General features: G+C 31.9%; 1 protein-coding gene across 5 annotated transcripts in view; it reads right to left on the minus strand.

Annotated features, from left to right (window-relative positions):
• The window catches only part of PTPRK (protein tyrosine phosphatase receptor type K), a 505641-nt gene that overhangs the window by 34867 nt on the left and 456368 nt on the right, over positions 1 to 14406 (minus strand). For 3 of the 5 annotated variants that reach the window (XM_033098824.1, XM_033098837.1, XM_033098829.1), the window contains exon 14: positions 7116 to 7254. In XM_033098824.1, coding sequence (XP_032954715.1) covers positions 7116 to 7254 — 139 coding nt within the window. Of the gene's footprint in view, positions 1 to 3963; positions 3994 to 7115; positions 7255 to 14406 lie in introns of all 5 variants that reach the window. The other 2 variants (XM_033098859.1, XM_033098848.1) reach the window with 2 other exon arrangements.

Consider the following 14406-nt stretch of genomic DNA (forward strand, 5'->3'; position numbering starts at 1 on the left):
CATTTACATCACATTAACAATACGATTTATATATGATATAAATAAAGGCACTCTAAAAACTTGTAGTAGCCAGATTATGTTTCTAAGTTTATGACAGTTTATGTTGCCTTGAAATATTCTTTAGTTGTTTTAAGAATATCATTTCTCAGCTAGATTATTAGTAAGGACATATTATTCTGATTCTCATTAGTAACTATACTAGAGTAAATATACTACAAATAGTTTTTAAAAGGCTCATTAAATAGTTGTGTTTATGTCCAAAGGATTTTCCTTTAAAACATTAATCTAGCAGTTCGGTAGCTACTCCTGTTTAGGAGATTTTACTCTGAGAAGTATAATACTTGACCTCAGGGGACATACACCCAATGTATCCAACATACTGACACAGCAGATCTGACACCTAAATAAGACATTCATAAACTAAGCTTTAGGGATAAAAATGGCATTATTATTTTTTTTTAGAAATAATAATGATGACAGTGTTAGTAATAAGAAAACAATGACGAAAGGATAATAAGAATCACCAGCATCATTACTATGATTACCACTACACCATCAGAGTCACCACCACCACCACCACCACCACCACCACCACCACCACCACCAACCACTACCATCATTTATTAGCACTATTTCCTCTATTCTTTGAAAGACTTATCTCTTTTTCTAGGCTAAGAGGTAAAATCCCTCTAAAATCCTTACACATTTCAGACAAGTAAAACAAATGAGTGCTGTTGCCAGTAGTAAGACGCCCTATGGAAGGGAGGGGACTGTGGAGAACTGGAGAGCAGTTTAGGGGGCAACTTGCCAAAGTGACGATTGGTATTTGATGCCAGTGTTGAGCTTCTGCTTTTTAAACTATTTTTAAAGAGAAATTGTGAATGTGAATATTTATGTTAAATTTGCTGATTTTTTTTCAAGTAGTTTTATGTTTTGAAACAGTGTATGTGGCAAATTAAACATCAGAAGGTCATATTTTAGGCTATAAACGTCACTTCATCACTTTCCAAACTTACCTCGAGGTTCTCATATAGAATATTTGTTCTTTGACCTACAATGTTCCTTTGTCTCTAATATCTGTTTAACTTCTATTCTGTCTCACTGCAGCAGGGAGGCTTCTTTGACAAACCCCAGTACAACCTGTCTAGGGTTACGTTCCTCTGCTAGGTGTTTTTATAGCACCATGTTTTCTGCCTGGAATAACACTCATCGCACATCATTGCAACTGTCCTTTTAATTGTTTTCCCCATTGTGTGTTCCATGAAGGAAGAACCATCTGCACATTCCTAGCACTTAGAGCAGCGTCTGGCACATAGCAGGCACTCAAATAAATACTTGTGGAATGGATGAATTAGGCCTGTTATATGCTTGGCACTTTTCATTTGTTAATTCAATCAATTCTCAGATCAATCCACTGAAAAAGGCATGAGAATTCTAACCGTATAAATGAGTTTATTGAGGCTCAGACAAGTTAAATAACTTGCCCAAGGTTATTTATCTAATGAACAGTGAAAAACGACCTGGTTCCAAGGTCTAAGCTCTTATACTATATCCAGTTGCTGACTTTTATTTTTTAATGCCACATTACAAAGTACACTATAATATAAAGCATTTACTTGCTCTAGGAGTTAAACATTAGTTGTTATAAATTTAAGAAGAATGTGAATGCAGCACAAATGTTTTGCCATCTTAAAATTTTGAAACAGCAAAAGATAATTTAAGAAATAACGTCAATCTTTGTTTCCTTGGCAAGAAGAAAGAATGAATTCATTCCTCAAAAACTGTAGGAAATGGAATTGGAAAAAAAATAACAACTTGAAATTTGGATTAAAAATAACGTCAAAATTTTGAAGATGGGCACATTCAAAGCAAATAGAAAAGGCATCTTCAAACTTTGAGGTTTTACTTAAAAAATATACATTAATTTACACCTGTATCAAAATTAAAGAAAAATACGAAGTAATGAATTTGTCAAATGCATGACAGGTAAACGTTTTCAGGGAAAGGAAGGATTTTTACTTTTTAGATTCACAAACATTTGGTAGTTGTCAAATTACAGTAGAATATAACCTTTGTTAATATCTGCCAGGCAGGTACTATCAGTTTGGTTCTAATACCTTAATTCTTACAACAGCCCTAGAGGTAGGCTTTAATTCAGGTTATTACCAAACAAATAAAAATTAACATCAGATTTAAGTGTTTTGATCAAGAACTGATAGTTACTATGATGATGTCAATGAATGTTAGCTCAAAGATTGCATCTCGTTTACTTTTAAATTCTACTCTATTTTTACTTTTATTTTAGAAATCTGTAATTCAGATTAGCTTCATTAGCTATGTTCAAGCAACGTTTAAAAGCATTTCTCTGTGACATACTTTCTAATCATGATTAACAATGCCCGTAGCCCTAAGTATTACAATAACCATGTCATAATCTACTACCGAGTCTAAAATACAGAAATGTTATCAAGTCACTAAAAGTCAATCCCATTCTAACATTATCAATACATGGATGGTTAATGGGAAGCTTATTGAAATTTCCATAATTAAATACTTATTGATTTCTGCATCGGTGATGCTTTGTATCCCTGTGAAAAACAAGCTTATATAATGTGCACTTCAGGACAGTTAAGCAATCCATTTTGCAACTACTTGAGTTTGACAGATGTGCAAATGACTTTCATTATCAAAGCAGCCAACAGCATAAACTTCTGCAGGTGGATATATGAGTGGGCTATAAAGAGGAAAAGTGCTCCATCATTGTATGAAATGGTACAGTTAATTACCTTTGGCTTCATCCAACATGATTTAACAAGGATATTATGATTCATCACAATAAGCTAGGAGCAGTTAGTTTACACCTGCTTGTTCAGAAAATTTTAAGAAGCCAAATGTCTATAATATTTAAAATGTTGGCAGAATCCTGTTGCATTCATTGAGACTTTTAACAAATTTTGTTTTACCTCGTGAAATAAATACTGTGGGATATATGCCCCAAATATATGTAATTACAATCCTTAAGTCTTACATTGATCAAGCAATGCCTGTGAGTACTTGGTTATATCATTCCTCTGGATTGGATGGATACCCTGGAATCTAATGTAACAAACTGAAAATGACCAGGGAAATAGAATAGACAATACTCTCCATCTTCATACAAACTAACAGTCCATATCTAATTACAGGATGACCTAAGACTTTGGTAGAGAAGAGGAGATATGTGACATCTCTGTATGCTTTGTGTAGGTTGAAGAGGCATTTTTTATTTTTATTTTGGTCTTGGTTTAATAAAATAATAGTCCTATTTAAGTTAAAATAAACAATTTTTCTTCTCTAAAATAATTTTTATTTCTTTGCCACTGCAGTCTTATGATTTTTATCCATTTGTGTTCACAAGAGCATACTGACTGCCTAGATGGCCAGACCAAAGGTGTTCATCCTGAAGTTTTAACTCATCTTGGATTCCTGGATATGTGGAGACAGATGTCATCACAATCATTTCGGATATGATTTGCATCCTGTGGATACACTCTTGAATGTTCTTCAATGAATACATCACTTGGGATATTTTGTCAAATATAACACTGTTACACAAAGATTGGGATTTGTCAGTTATAACCACTATCTCTACCAGATGAGTGAGGTATCATATTGATAAGGTACAGGTTTGACATAAGTAAATAAATGATGTTTTTGGCTGTAGATTAAAGCTACTTATGAAAAATTGAAAACAAAAATTAAAAGTAGCTGAACATACAGAAATACAATATCCCTTTTAAAAAAGATTAACAAAATAAGTTATTAGGTAAACTTTATAGTTTTAGAGTCCAGAAAAACACATTTTTTGAAATCTCACCAAAATTGCAAACATCTTGCTGTTATAAAAATTTTGTTTTGTTTTTTGAAAAGGGATACTGCATCTTTAACACACGTAAAGTTGTATATCACCCATTTTCTACTTACAGGTAGTAGGAGTAAGAATAGTAGCTCCTCCTGGCAAGCAAATCACAGACAGTGGAAAAAGAGAAGCAATGGTGAATGAAAAGCGTGACTCTGTCACATTCAATAAAGCAGAAAAATGTGCGTTAAAAACAAAATGAAATAAAATAAAATTCATGTTTTTTGTTTGTTTGTTTGCATTTCAATATGCTCATGCATTGGTTAGATATATTTGCCATGCAATTAGACAGATATGCAATAGAAAAAATAAAATTTAAAATACATAATTTGAGAAAAAATAACATGCTGATATATTTTATAACCAAAAAATTGAAAAATTAAATGGATTGTGTATTTTCAACATGCAGTTAAACATAATATCATCCATTAGTATCTAAATGTCATGACAGATGGAACAGCTGTGTATAGAAATCGTACACTAAATTGTCTATTTTTCTATAGATAGAAAACATAAATATTTATTAGGTTAAATAGAATGTATGCAGAATGACAACTAAATTTTTATGAACAAATCATTATATCTTAATGGTACACAGGTACATACATATATTATGTGAATATACATATGCACCATACAGTATATGTAAACAAAGATATTTCTACAGTAGATGTATGTGACAATGATATCATACACAAACATTTACTGTATTAAAACATACTTTCAAATTTATGTTTGGAATTAATAAAGTATTCATGCGGCACATTTAAAATATAATACATAACCAATGAAAAAAATGGCATACACTTGGAAATAATTCAACAATGATTAAATTAAAGATGAAATTGCGTTTTGAAAGATGCAATATCCCTTTTCTTAGCCTAAAAAAACTTACTTTATATATACCCTCAGCTGTAAAATTTTACTAAATTGAATTCCAAACCATTTCTTTACACAACAACCAAGAATACACAGAACTCTTTTCAACATGTGAAATACACCTATGTGTATTATTCCTAGTGAAGGAGAAAGTCTAGAGAAACTTAGTAATTTGCATAAAAATAAAGATCATAAAAGGCTAAAATAATTTGTCTATTATTTTTATTATAAATTTGTGTATTAAAAGGGAAACTATATTATATACTAAACTTGTTTACCTAAATTTGATACTATCCAATACTTTTATAATAATTATGCTTTTGTGTATGTACAATATAGTTGTGATTAAATCACAGAGGATACATGTGTGACACACAACATATGAGTAAGTCATTACAAACTTGCTTAGACAAGTAAGGGATTCAAGTAATTTAGTTAAAATATTACATATTGGAAGGTAATATATCTAAATATGTAACTTTATCTATAAAATTGCAACTTTTCCTAGCCATAGAGGTAGTGAGGATGAGAAACAAAAGCCTTAGCATACTTTCTATCAAAAGGTAATCAATTAAAGCTTGTTTATGAAAACTCAAATATTAAACATTCTCTAGACAGGCTCATTTATCCAACCATTTCAAGTATGAATGAGAAAATAACTTGTTACATTATGTAATTTTAGAGAGTTGTCAGAGCATTTTACCCACAAGAAGAAGAAGAGGAGGAAGAATAAGAATAAGAATAAGAAGGAGAAAGAGGAGGAAGAGGAGGAGGAGGAGGAAGAAGAGGTGGAGGAGGAGGAGAACATGCTTAGAGATTGTTTTGCTGTACTTTAGGAAATTTATGGTTTAATTTTTATATTACTTCTAAAATAGAAAGCCATGGATAAGAAAGACTCCAATACATATAACCGTTTTCAAATAAATAACAAATAAATCCAATTAACCCAATTTTAACTGAGTGAGGACATAATCAGAGGCCATTTTCTTGCTTTCATATCTAATCTGAAGGGACTGGAATAATTTTAATTGTGAAGCAAAGTTAAATTCACTCTAAATTGTCTAGTTAACTTTCCAAATATAAATTTACACTAAATAGAGACATAAGACAATGATTTATTGATATTGACTGGCAAATTTGTATTATTAAAATACTTAAGTCTTCCTGTCTCAAATATGATGTATTTTCCAACCACAGAGGTAGACAACAGCAAAAAAGAGAAAGCACTATTGGGGAAAGCACGTATGTAGCTAATTTAACACAAAACACTATAATGCATACCTAATATTTCTAATGCAGATGTGTCTTCTCCAACATATATATCTCCAGGGAATAATTGTAAAGAGGCAATACATTAAAATAAACTCTGATGGAATCATTAAACATGTATCTATATCTATAACATGAATCTTATCTATATTGTTAATGATTTATTTTGAGTACAAATAGTATATTATTTAATGTAATGTAATCAGCACCATTTATTATATTATTCAATAAAACTCATAAATTACAAACACTTCTATATACAAAACTATTTTAGGGCTGTACTCTGCATGTAAAGACTTTTTAAAGAAGTCCTTCCCAATTTAAGTATTATCTAAAACATATAACTGGATTTTGGAGAGTTGTATTAGTTTCTAAGACAATGCCTTATAGATAATGATTTTATAGAATGGAAAAAACTTATAAATACTGTATACTTTAAATGTTTTTCAGCAGAAGTATACTTTAATCACCAGAATAGAATTTAGTTTAAATTCTAGTACATCTTAATATCTTTGTATAATTCCAGAAGATGGCGATATTAGTTGATATAGTATAAAAGACTAATGATCAATTTTTAAAAAGTTGACTGTTCATATTAAAGTGCTGAAATAGTGAATATTTAATATACAATTTCACAAAATAGTGTTTATGTTCTTCTCATATCTTATTTATAGCCAACACTTAGAAAAACAGAGTGAATACAAAATAATTCATAGACCATAACCCAAGTATCATGATAAATCATTATTTTCTCAGTCTTAATAAATTACACTTCAATTATAAGACAAATTAATATTTCAGGTATCTTTGCACTTCAGATTTTTAAATTAATATATTAATTTTAAGGTCAATATGACAAAAAGTAGGTATTTATATCTGAAATTAAACAGCAAATAACCAATAAGAATTTATTTTAAAAGCATGAGGAATAGACTCAGACACTGGCAACATGGTTAAAATTCAATTGTTGTTGCTTGTTCTAATTTAAAAGAGCTTGAGGAAACAAAAGTGTTTGAAAACTAGTGACATAAATGATAAGTGAGTGGGACAGAATGAAATCAGGCCTTACCTCTTTTTTACAATTAATATGACAACTAGAAGAAGGAGGATGAACACCAAAATTCCAGCACTGATTCCTGCTATTTTCACCACTCTGTCTGTCTGCTTGGCTGGGTCTGGAATTACTTCTGGTTCTTCTGTTGCTGCTGCTAAATGAATCAAAAAAAATAAGTTACTGAAAGGAGCTAATGATCACAGAAAGGAAACTACACAACTACTACACAAAGGCAACTTGCTTAATTTAGCTAAATAAAAATAATCTGAAAATATAAATACAGAAGCATGTTGAACTACAACATGAGATATTTAGTGCTCAGGGAAAATCTTTCTGAATAGGGATTTTGTTAACCCCAAAAAATAAAACAGAAATCTAGAAATAACTAAAGGGAATGGTGAACTATTTTTTGCCAAATGCCCTTGAAAGTGAGCAATAGTACATGGGAAAGAGATGCGGTCAGATTAAGAGTTGCATTTGTTTATGGTTTCATTCAGCAGCAAAGCCCTCTCCACTCAAGTGCCGGGTGCTGTGCTTGGCTCTGCAAGTACCACCAATGGTGCTTGCCTGAGACACAAGGATTAAGTCAAATAAACGCCTAGTCCAAATGCTGAAGGTGTGAGTTTATGAGTTGATATATAAGATTGGAAATGAATAGCTGGTTTGGGGGATAAAAAGAATAAGAAAAAAACATCAAGAAATATGTCACCTCCTCCTAACAAATAAAACCCTGATAATAAACTCAGAAAACAGAACTTTGAAAAGATGAAATCCTTCTTTTTTTAATTTTTGTATGCCCTCATTTCCTTTCTCGAAGTCACCACCATCCCATATATACACACAATTAAACATAATCTTTAACCAAGTTATAAGCTCCAGTAACCATCTGAAGAGTTTTTTTTTTTTTTTTTTTTTTTTACCTCATTTACCTTGAAAATTGGCAAGGGATATATTATCATATACATTTTACATGATACAAAATCATATACATTTTACAGATTAAAAAAAATGAGGCTTAGAGAGATAAGGATAGATTATAACTTGCTCAAGGACAGAGACAAAATCTAACACATCTTTTATCATCCAAAGCAGCATTTCTCAATGTTTCCAGATCCTTAGACCCTCTTGTTAAGAATCAGAGAGTGTGAAAGAGTACAGGTGATTCTTAGATTAAGCACATTCGAGAAGTCCCAGTCACAATGTCAAGAGATGGTGGCTGAATGAACAAACAAATGAATCCCTAAATCTAACCTCCTATCTTTCCAATGGGTAATTTGCCAACTCCCTTTTAAAAATAACCCATTTTTCTACATGCCAATCCTTTCTTCTTTAACGTCTCTGTTTTGGCTGTATTACAGTCCGCCCCTACTTTTAGCGCTAGTTCTGCATATTTAAATATCTGCTCCAGTTTTCCAATCATCCAGTTTCCCCAAAAGGGGACTGACACAAGGTTGCTAACTTTTAATTTTTCCAGGTAGGAAATTAAAAAGAACTAATACATCTAATATCAATATCATTCCATAAAATGGTAATTTAAAACTAAATCAGTATGAAACATAATTGAAAAAAAGTGTTAGAACACAATTTACTTTGTGAAACAATTCACTATAACTTTCTTCATTTATGTTATTTCAACTAGATAGGATAAAACTTCCCCATAGACCAGTATTTGGTAACTATTCTCAATTAGGAAAAACAAGCTTTCATTTTGTTTTTTCGGGTAAGCAAGGGAGTTTTCTTGTCGGACTTGATACTTTCCATATATCCAGGCTTCAGGGAATTTCCAATCTCATTAATTATGAATAGAACTAGTTCAATGCTTACTACATTTCAAACTACACATTATGGCTCAATTCATCAAAACATGCATTAAATGTATTGAAGATCTCTTCTATTCCCAGGAGCAACTTTAGAAATACATACATACACACACACACACACACACACACACACACACACACACACAACAAATATAATAAAAACAGGAAATATATTTCAAAGTTGGACATAAAGCTAAAAAGAATATTCATTAAAATGAATTGGTTTGACCGTTACTGCTTCAAATAGGAAGAGAGACAGAATGATGTCGAAATCTCCAGAAAAAACTTTAACGTACGCAACAAATCCTCATTCACCAATTCAAGCTTATTCTCATCAGGTTCTGTTTCTCTTGGCTTTCAGAGAGTAATGATAATGATACCTTTGTGACTTTTTTGACATATATCACAGAATTAAATGTTTTGGAAAATCTTTAAAAGATCAGTTCTTGTTCGATGAAGTCAATATATATTTTAATATACCATTTTAATTCAATAAAACACATGCTATTATGGTATAAATTGTTAAGATATTACATAAGTAGCACGTGTTATATTTCATAAAAATCTTCAGAACTGCTAAGCCCCACCAGAAGCAAACAATCTTCTTAACATGCACAGTTGCAAATATAAACTATCATCATGAAGCATGAATGGACAGCTTTAATACTATCTGGGTTTAGTGATTAAATAACAAAAATGACATGAAGGTGATGGGTAAACCAATTCAAATTCAGAGGATGAAAAATACTTTTAAATTGTATTAAATAATATAGACTTGCTAATGCATGAATCTAAGAATATTTCCTGGAATGAAAATTCAAATCTAAAAGTAAATTTCCAACCTAAGGTACCGATAATTTTGAAGTTGTATTCGGGGTGCAAGACTTTTATAATCTATTTTGTAAAACAGTGTTATTACTTTAAAGGCTTAGTCTACATGTCTTTGTTAAACACTGGACTTCAATTTACCAAATGGCTAAAACAGAAAAGAAACACCAAGTTTATTCATTTGGGTTGGGTAAGGGTGCTTGTCTGTCATGATTACAACTTTTGTGCAAGGAGTTGTTCATTGATGCTTCAAACTCATTATTAAACTTTAATATAGGAGGCTAACCAAACTCTTTAGGAACATGTTTTGGTGGCTGTTTTCCCTTGATTGCAAATCCTCCTCAAAGTCTTAGCAAGGACATAGATTATTATTGTTATTATTACTGTTACTACTAAGAGCTTTTTTATTAAATGTCTGCATAAATGCATTACTTTAGATACTTTAACCACACATTTTTTTTCTAAGTTCTTGGCCTACTAGCACCAAGGAACATAAATATCCTATTTTAAATGATTCAAGCTTTGAAGATTCATCAATGGAAACACGAGCAGGAAGCCCCTAAGTGAGCATTTTCTATTTTCTTTAAAGAGAGCAAAAAGTTATTATAGTGACTGTACTCTTGAGCCCTATTTATAATTTATGCACATACACAAAGGCAATATGAAGTACCTTTTTCAGAAATGCTTTCCTTTGCCATAAATCTTTACCTTTTTTTCTGTCAAAGAATATTCCGAGTCTCAAGTGTTCTGAAGCCAAGAGCAGCATAATTCTTTGGACAGTGAGAAAAAAAAAAACTAAGGCAGTATTTCATTTTTTATTGGCAAATTTATGAGATGCTTTTTTTTTTTTTTGCAAAAATAGTTAAAGTAACTTCATAAATCGTGCCCTTCCTCTCACTATTTAAAATTTACCTAAATGTGTAGGTGAAAAACATACACAAATATCTAAAAATTCCACAAATTTACTTAAAAAGTAAAATTGCTTAAAAGCTGCAATAATATGAAAGCATTCTTCTGTTTTTATGATGGATCTTAGAGACAGAAGCCTCTACGTACAATATACTAGGTGATTTCACAGCAGCAGTAGAGACACCTTTGTCCTATAAATTCTGCAAATCCTCCAGGTATTCCACTAATGCTTTCTTTCCTTGGTTATAATTCTGAAAAAATATTCACATTCATTTCTCAAAATTACTTAAAATCCTATAATTAGCCTTATGTCCCCCAATACCACCAACCCACCACCACCAATGTCTCCCAATGACTTACTACTTACTGAGTTCAGGTGCCCTTTTCTCATCTCATTTTATGCAACCTCTTGATAGCATTGGACATTGCTGTCCACTCGTCCTTCTTGTAATACTCCTTTCCTGGGTTTTCCATTACTTGGCCATCTCCAGGTTTCTTACGACTCTGGTGTCTCCTTTCCAGATCTTCTTTGTGAGTCCCTCCCTCCTTGTTTCCCATAAAAATTGGTGCTGCTTTGAGTTTCTTAGGGACCTGGACCTCTTGACACTGGTTTCCATTCTTTCTGGCTTGGTGATTTCAGCCAATTTCATAACTTCAGTTACCATCCATACTGATCACTCTCAAATCAATATATCTCAAACATGGATCAGGGCTCTGACCTGAACTCCTGGCCCATGAATTCATCTCATTCGTGTTATGTCTTTACTCCCTTGTAAGACAGTCACCTTACATGCACCATATCCAAATCTGAACTCATAATGTTACCCTCACACCAGTTCTTCCTCTAGTGTATACCCTTTCAGTTAATGGCACAACTATCCACAGGATGACAAAACTATTCATGTTGTTCAAGCCAGAAATTTGGGCATCATTCTTGAATCCTCCTTTCTCTCCTTATCTCCAGGATTAATATATAATTTACCACCCAAATTGGGAAGCTTCTGAAAGTGAGAGGCGATATTCTTAATAATGATGATAGGACAAAAGGCAAAAACTGGAATTGTCCTGGGTAAATTGGGATGCATGGACACATTTCTTTCATATACAATTAGTTACAAAGTACTATAATATTTGCTAATTATCTCTTGTCTCTACTTTTTCCAATTCCAGTGCTACTACCTCCAGTCAGGTCAAAGTCATATCTCACCCAAATCACACAGTAGCTGCCTATCTTATCTCACTGACGGCTATCTCCGCCTGTTCCACATCAAAATTCACAGCATAGCACATAACATTTCTAAAATTTCAACTATATTATGTCACTCCATTGGTTAGAACCCTCCAATGGCTTCCCATTGCTGTTAAGATGAAATCCAGGAAAACAGGGACATGTTTATTTTGCTCACCATTGTATTTCCAGTAGACTGGGAAAAAAGAGCAGCAGTACAATAAGTATTGGTCGAATAAGTGAAAGAAGGACACTAAAGCTATCTATGGTAGATTGTACTGGCATATAGAAAATCAGACACGCATCTTGTTGTTTTGGAAGTTGGCATAAAATGAACTTGATACATACATTTCTGAATTGTCTCTAGAAATTTCAAGCCCCTATACTAGCATTCTTTCATAAGACTGTTTCCATTATACCATCTGCCACCATCTACCCCCAACCCAAAATTCATGGAACATCCAGCATTATGGAAAGTACAAGAGATTCGATATCAGCAAGACCCTATTTTAATTCTTAGATCCTTTTCTTATGTATATGCTGTGTGACAATAACCAAGTTAGCATCACTTAGAGTTAATATTTCATCTATAAACTACAAATAATAACAGTGCCTACATTACACAGCTGTCATGAAAATTAAGTGACAGAATGCTGGGAAAAGATTTTATAAACTGGGAAACACTGGTAAAAGAAGTAGGAATAGATGCTGCTGCCCAGGGTGGAGATGGTCAAGATGTTAGCCATTCAAGTCCATCATATAAAACGTAAAAATTGTGAGCAAGGGAACTGACATTACTGAACAACACTTTTTAAAAAATCTTAGCAGTCTATTGTATGAATATATAATGATGAGTTTTGTAAAGTACATGTTATTAATTTAAATATTCTGCCAAAATGGACATCTAAGCCTTAGGGGCATCTTTAAGCATGCATTATTTAACTCAATGATCCTTTGAAGTCATTTTGCTTCAAGATCTTATGAAACTTGTTCAGTTTTGGATTGTTGACAACAAAAGACAGGGTCTACCAGAGTTTTGTATTGTTTAAAATGAAAACAGCTGTATGTCATTTTGTAAAACAATAACTACAATATAGTTTATTCTTATTTAATAAAGACCTGAATATTACCTGAAAATTCAAGATGTAGAAAATAATAGTGTAGAAGTGTATGGATATTTTTAACAACTATGGAATAAAAGTATATATTACAAATATTTAAAATTAATTTCACACTGTTTAAGGCCTCTTCTTGTAGTCTTAGGTTCTCTTAATTTGTTTTGATTTCAAAACCACAGTTCAAAATTCACATAAAATCCTTAAGAAATGATAGCAATGCTTTTTGAAAAGACAATAAAATAAGTATCACATTTCAGCAATGTACTTAAAGGTTAAGAAACTTGTAAAATATTATTTTTTTGCATCTTAGTTAATGAAGGGCAAATATTTTATTTTACATATGAATTTTTCATTAAGCTTCCCATTTAGTTAGATTCATTCAATTGGGTAAAACAGGGCCTCAGTGTGTTCTCTTACTTCTTAAACACAGTTGAATCTATTCGTCCTTAATTCTCTATTCTGTCTTCTTACTGACTTAGATGAAGACCCAGTCAACTTGCTTTTTCACTATGCCTTTCTGCTTCCCTTAAAGGGCTCCTCAGATTTATCTTCTATATTGCCACCAGAATGAGTTTTCTAAAATGCAAATGTGATTTAATGACTCCTTTAACTGCTTTCTATTCAAGAGAAAAGGCAAAAGTTCTTGGTATGACATATAAGGCTTTTCAAAACTGGGCTCTAATCAACCTTTTCAATCTCATCTACTGATAATTCCTTTAGGGTATCGTATACCTTCATCATTTAAAAGCATCAGCATTCTCCAAACACTCAAAATTCCATGATCTATCAGGATTTGGCAAACTGTGGCCCCATGAGTCTTTTCTGTGGATTTTGACTGTAACTATTATATGATGGCAAATAGGCAACTTTAAAAGATAATGCCAATTTACCAACACATACCCACCAGCAGTGTATGTAAACTCTATTTTAATTGCATCTTAGCACTTTGTATTATAAGATTTTGAAATTTTTACCAATTTAGTCATAGAAAATGATATCTAATATACATTTTATTACTGAAATTATCTTTTGAGATACTATTTCTTCTCTGAAATACTCAGTGCAAAACGTTGACCCATTTTTTTATTTGGTTTTCATATTGTCTTATAGAAATATTTTGTACATGGATAATAATCTTTTGTCAGTTATATGTGTTGCAAATACCTTCTATTGGATGGCTTTTCTTTCATTTTATTTCTGGTATCTTGATGACTAGAAATTCTTAATTTTAATGAGGTCAAATGTAGAAATACAGTATTTGAATTCATAATAAGAATGTCTTTGTATTTTTAAAAGTTTTAAAACTGTGAATTTCATATTTAATCCTGGATCCATTTGGAATTACTTTCTGAGTATGATATACAGTAGCGACCCCCTACTTCCTGCACAAATATCCCGTTATA

The sequence above is a fragment of the Rhinolophus ferrumequinum genome, chromosome 3, assembly GCF_004115265.2.
Source record: "Rhinolophus ferrumequinum isolate MPI-CBG mRhiFer1 chromosome 3, mRhiFer1_v1.p, whole genome shotgun sequence".
Lineage (NCBI taxonomy): Eukaryota > Metazoa > Chordata > Mammalia > Chiroptera > Rhinolophidae > Rhinolophus > Rhinolophus ferrumequinum.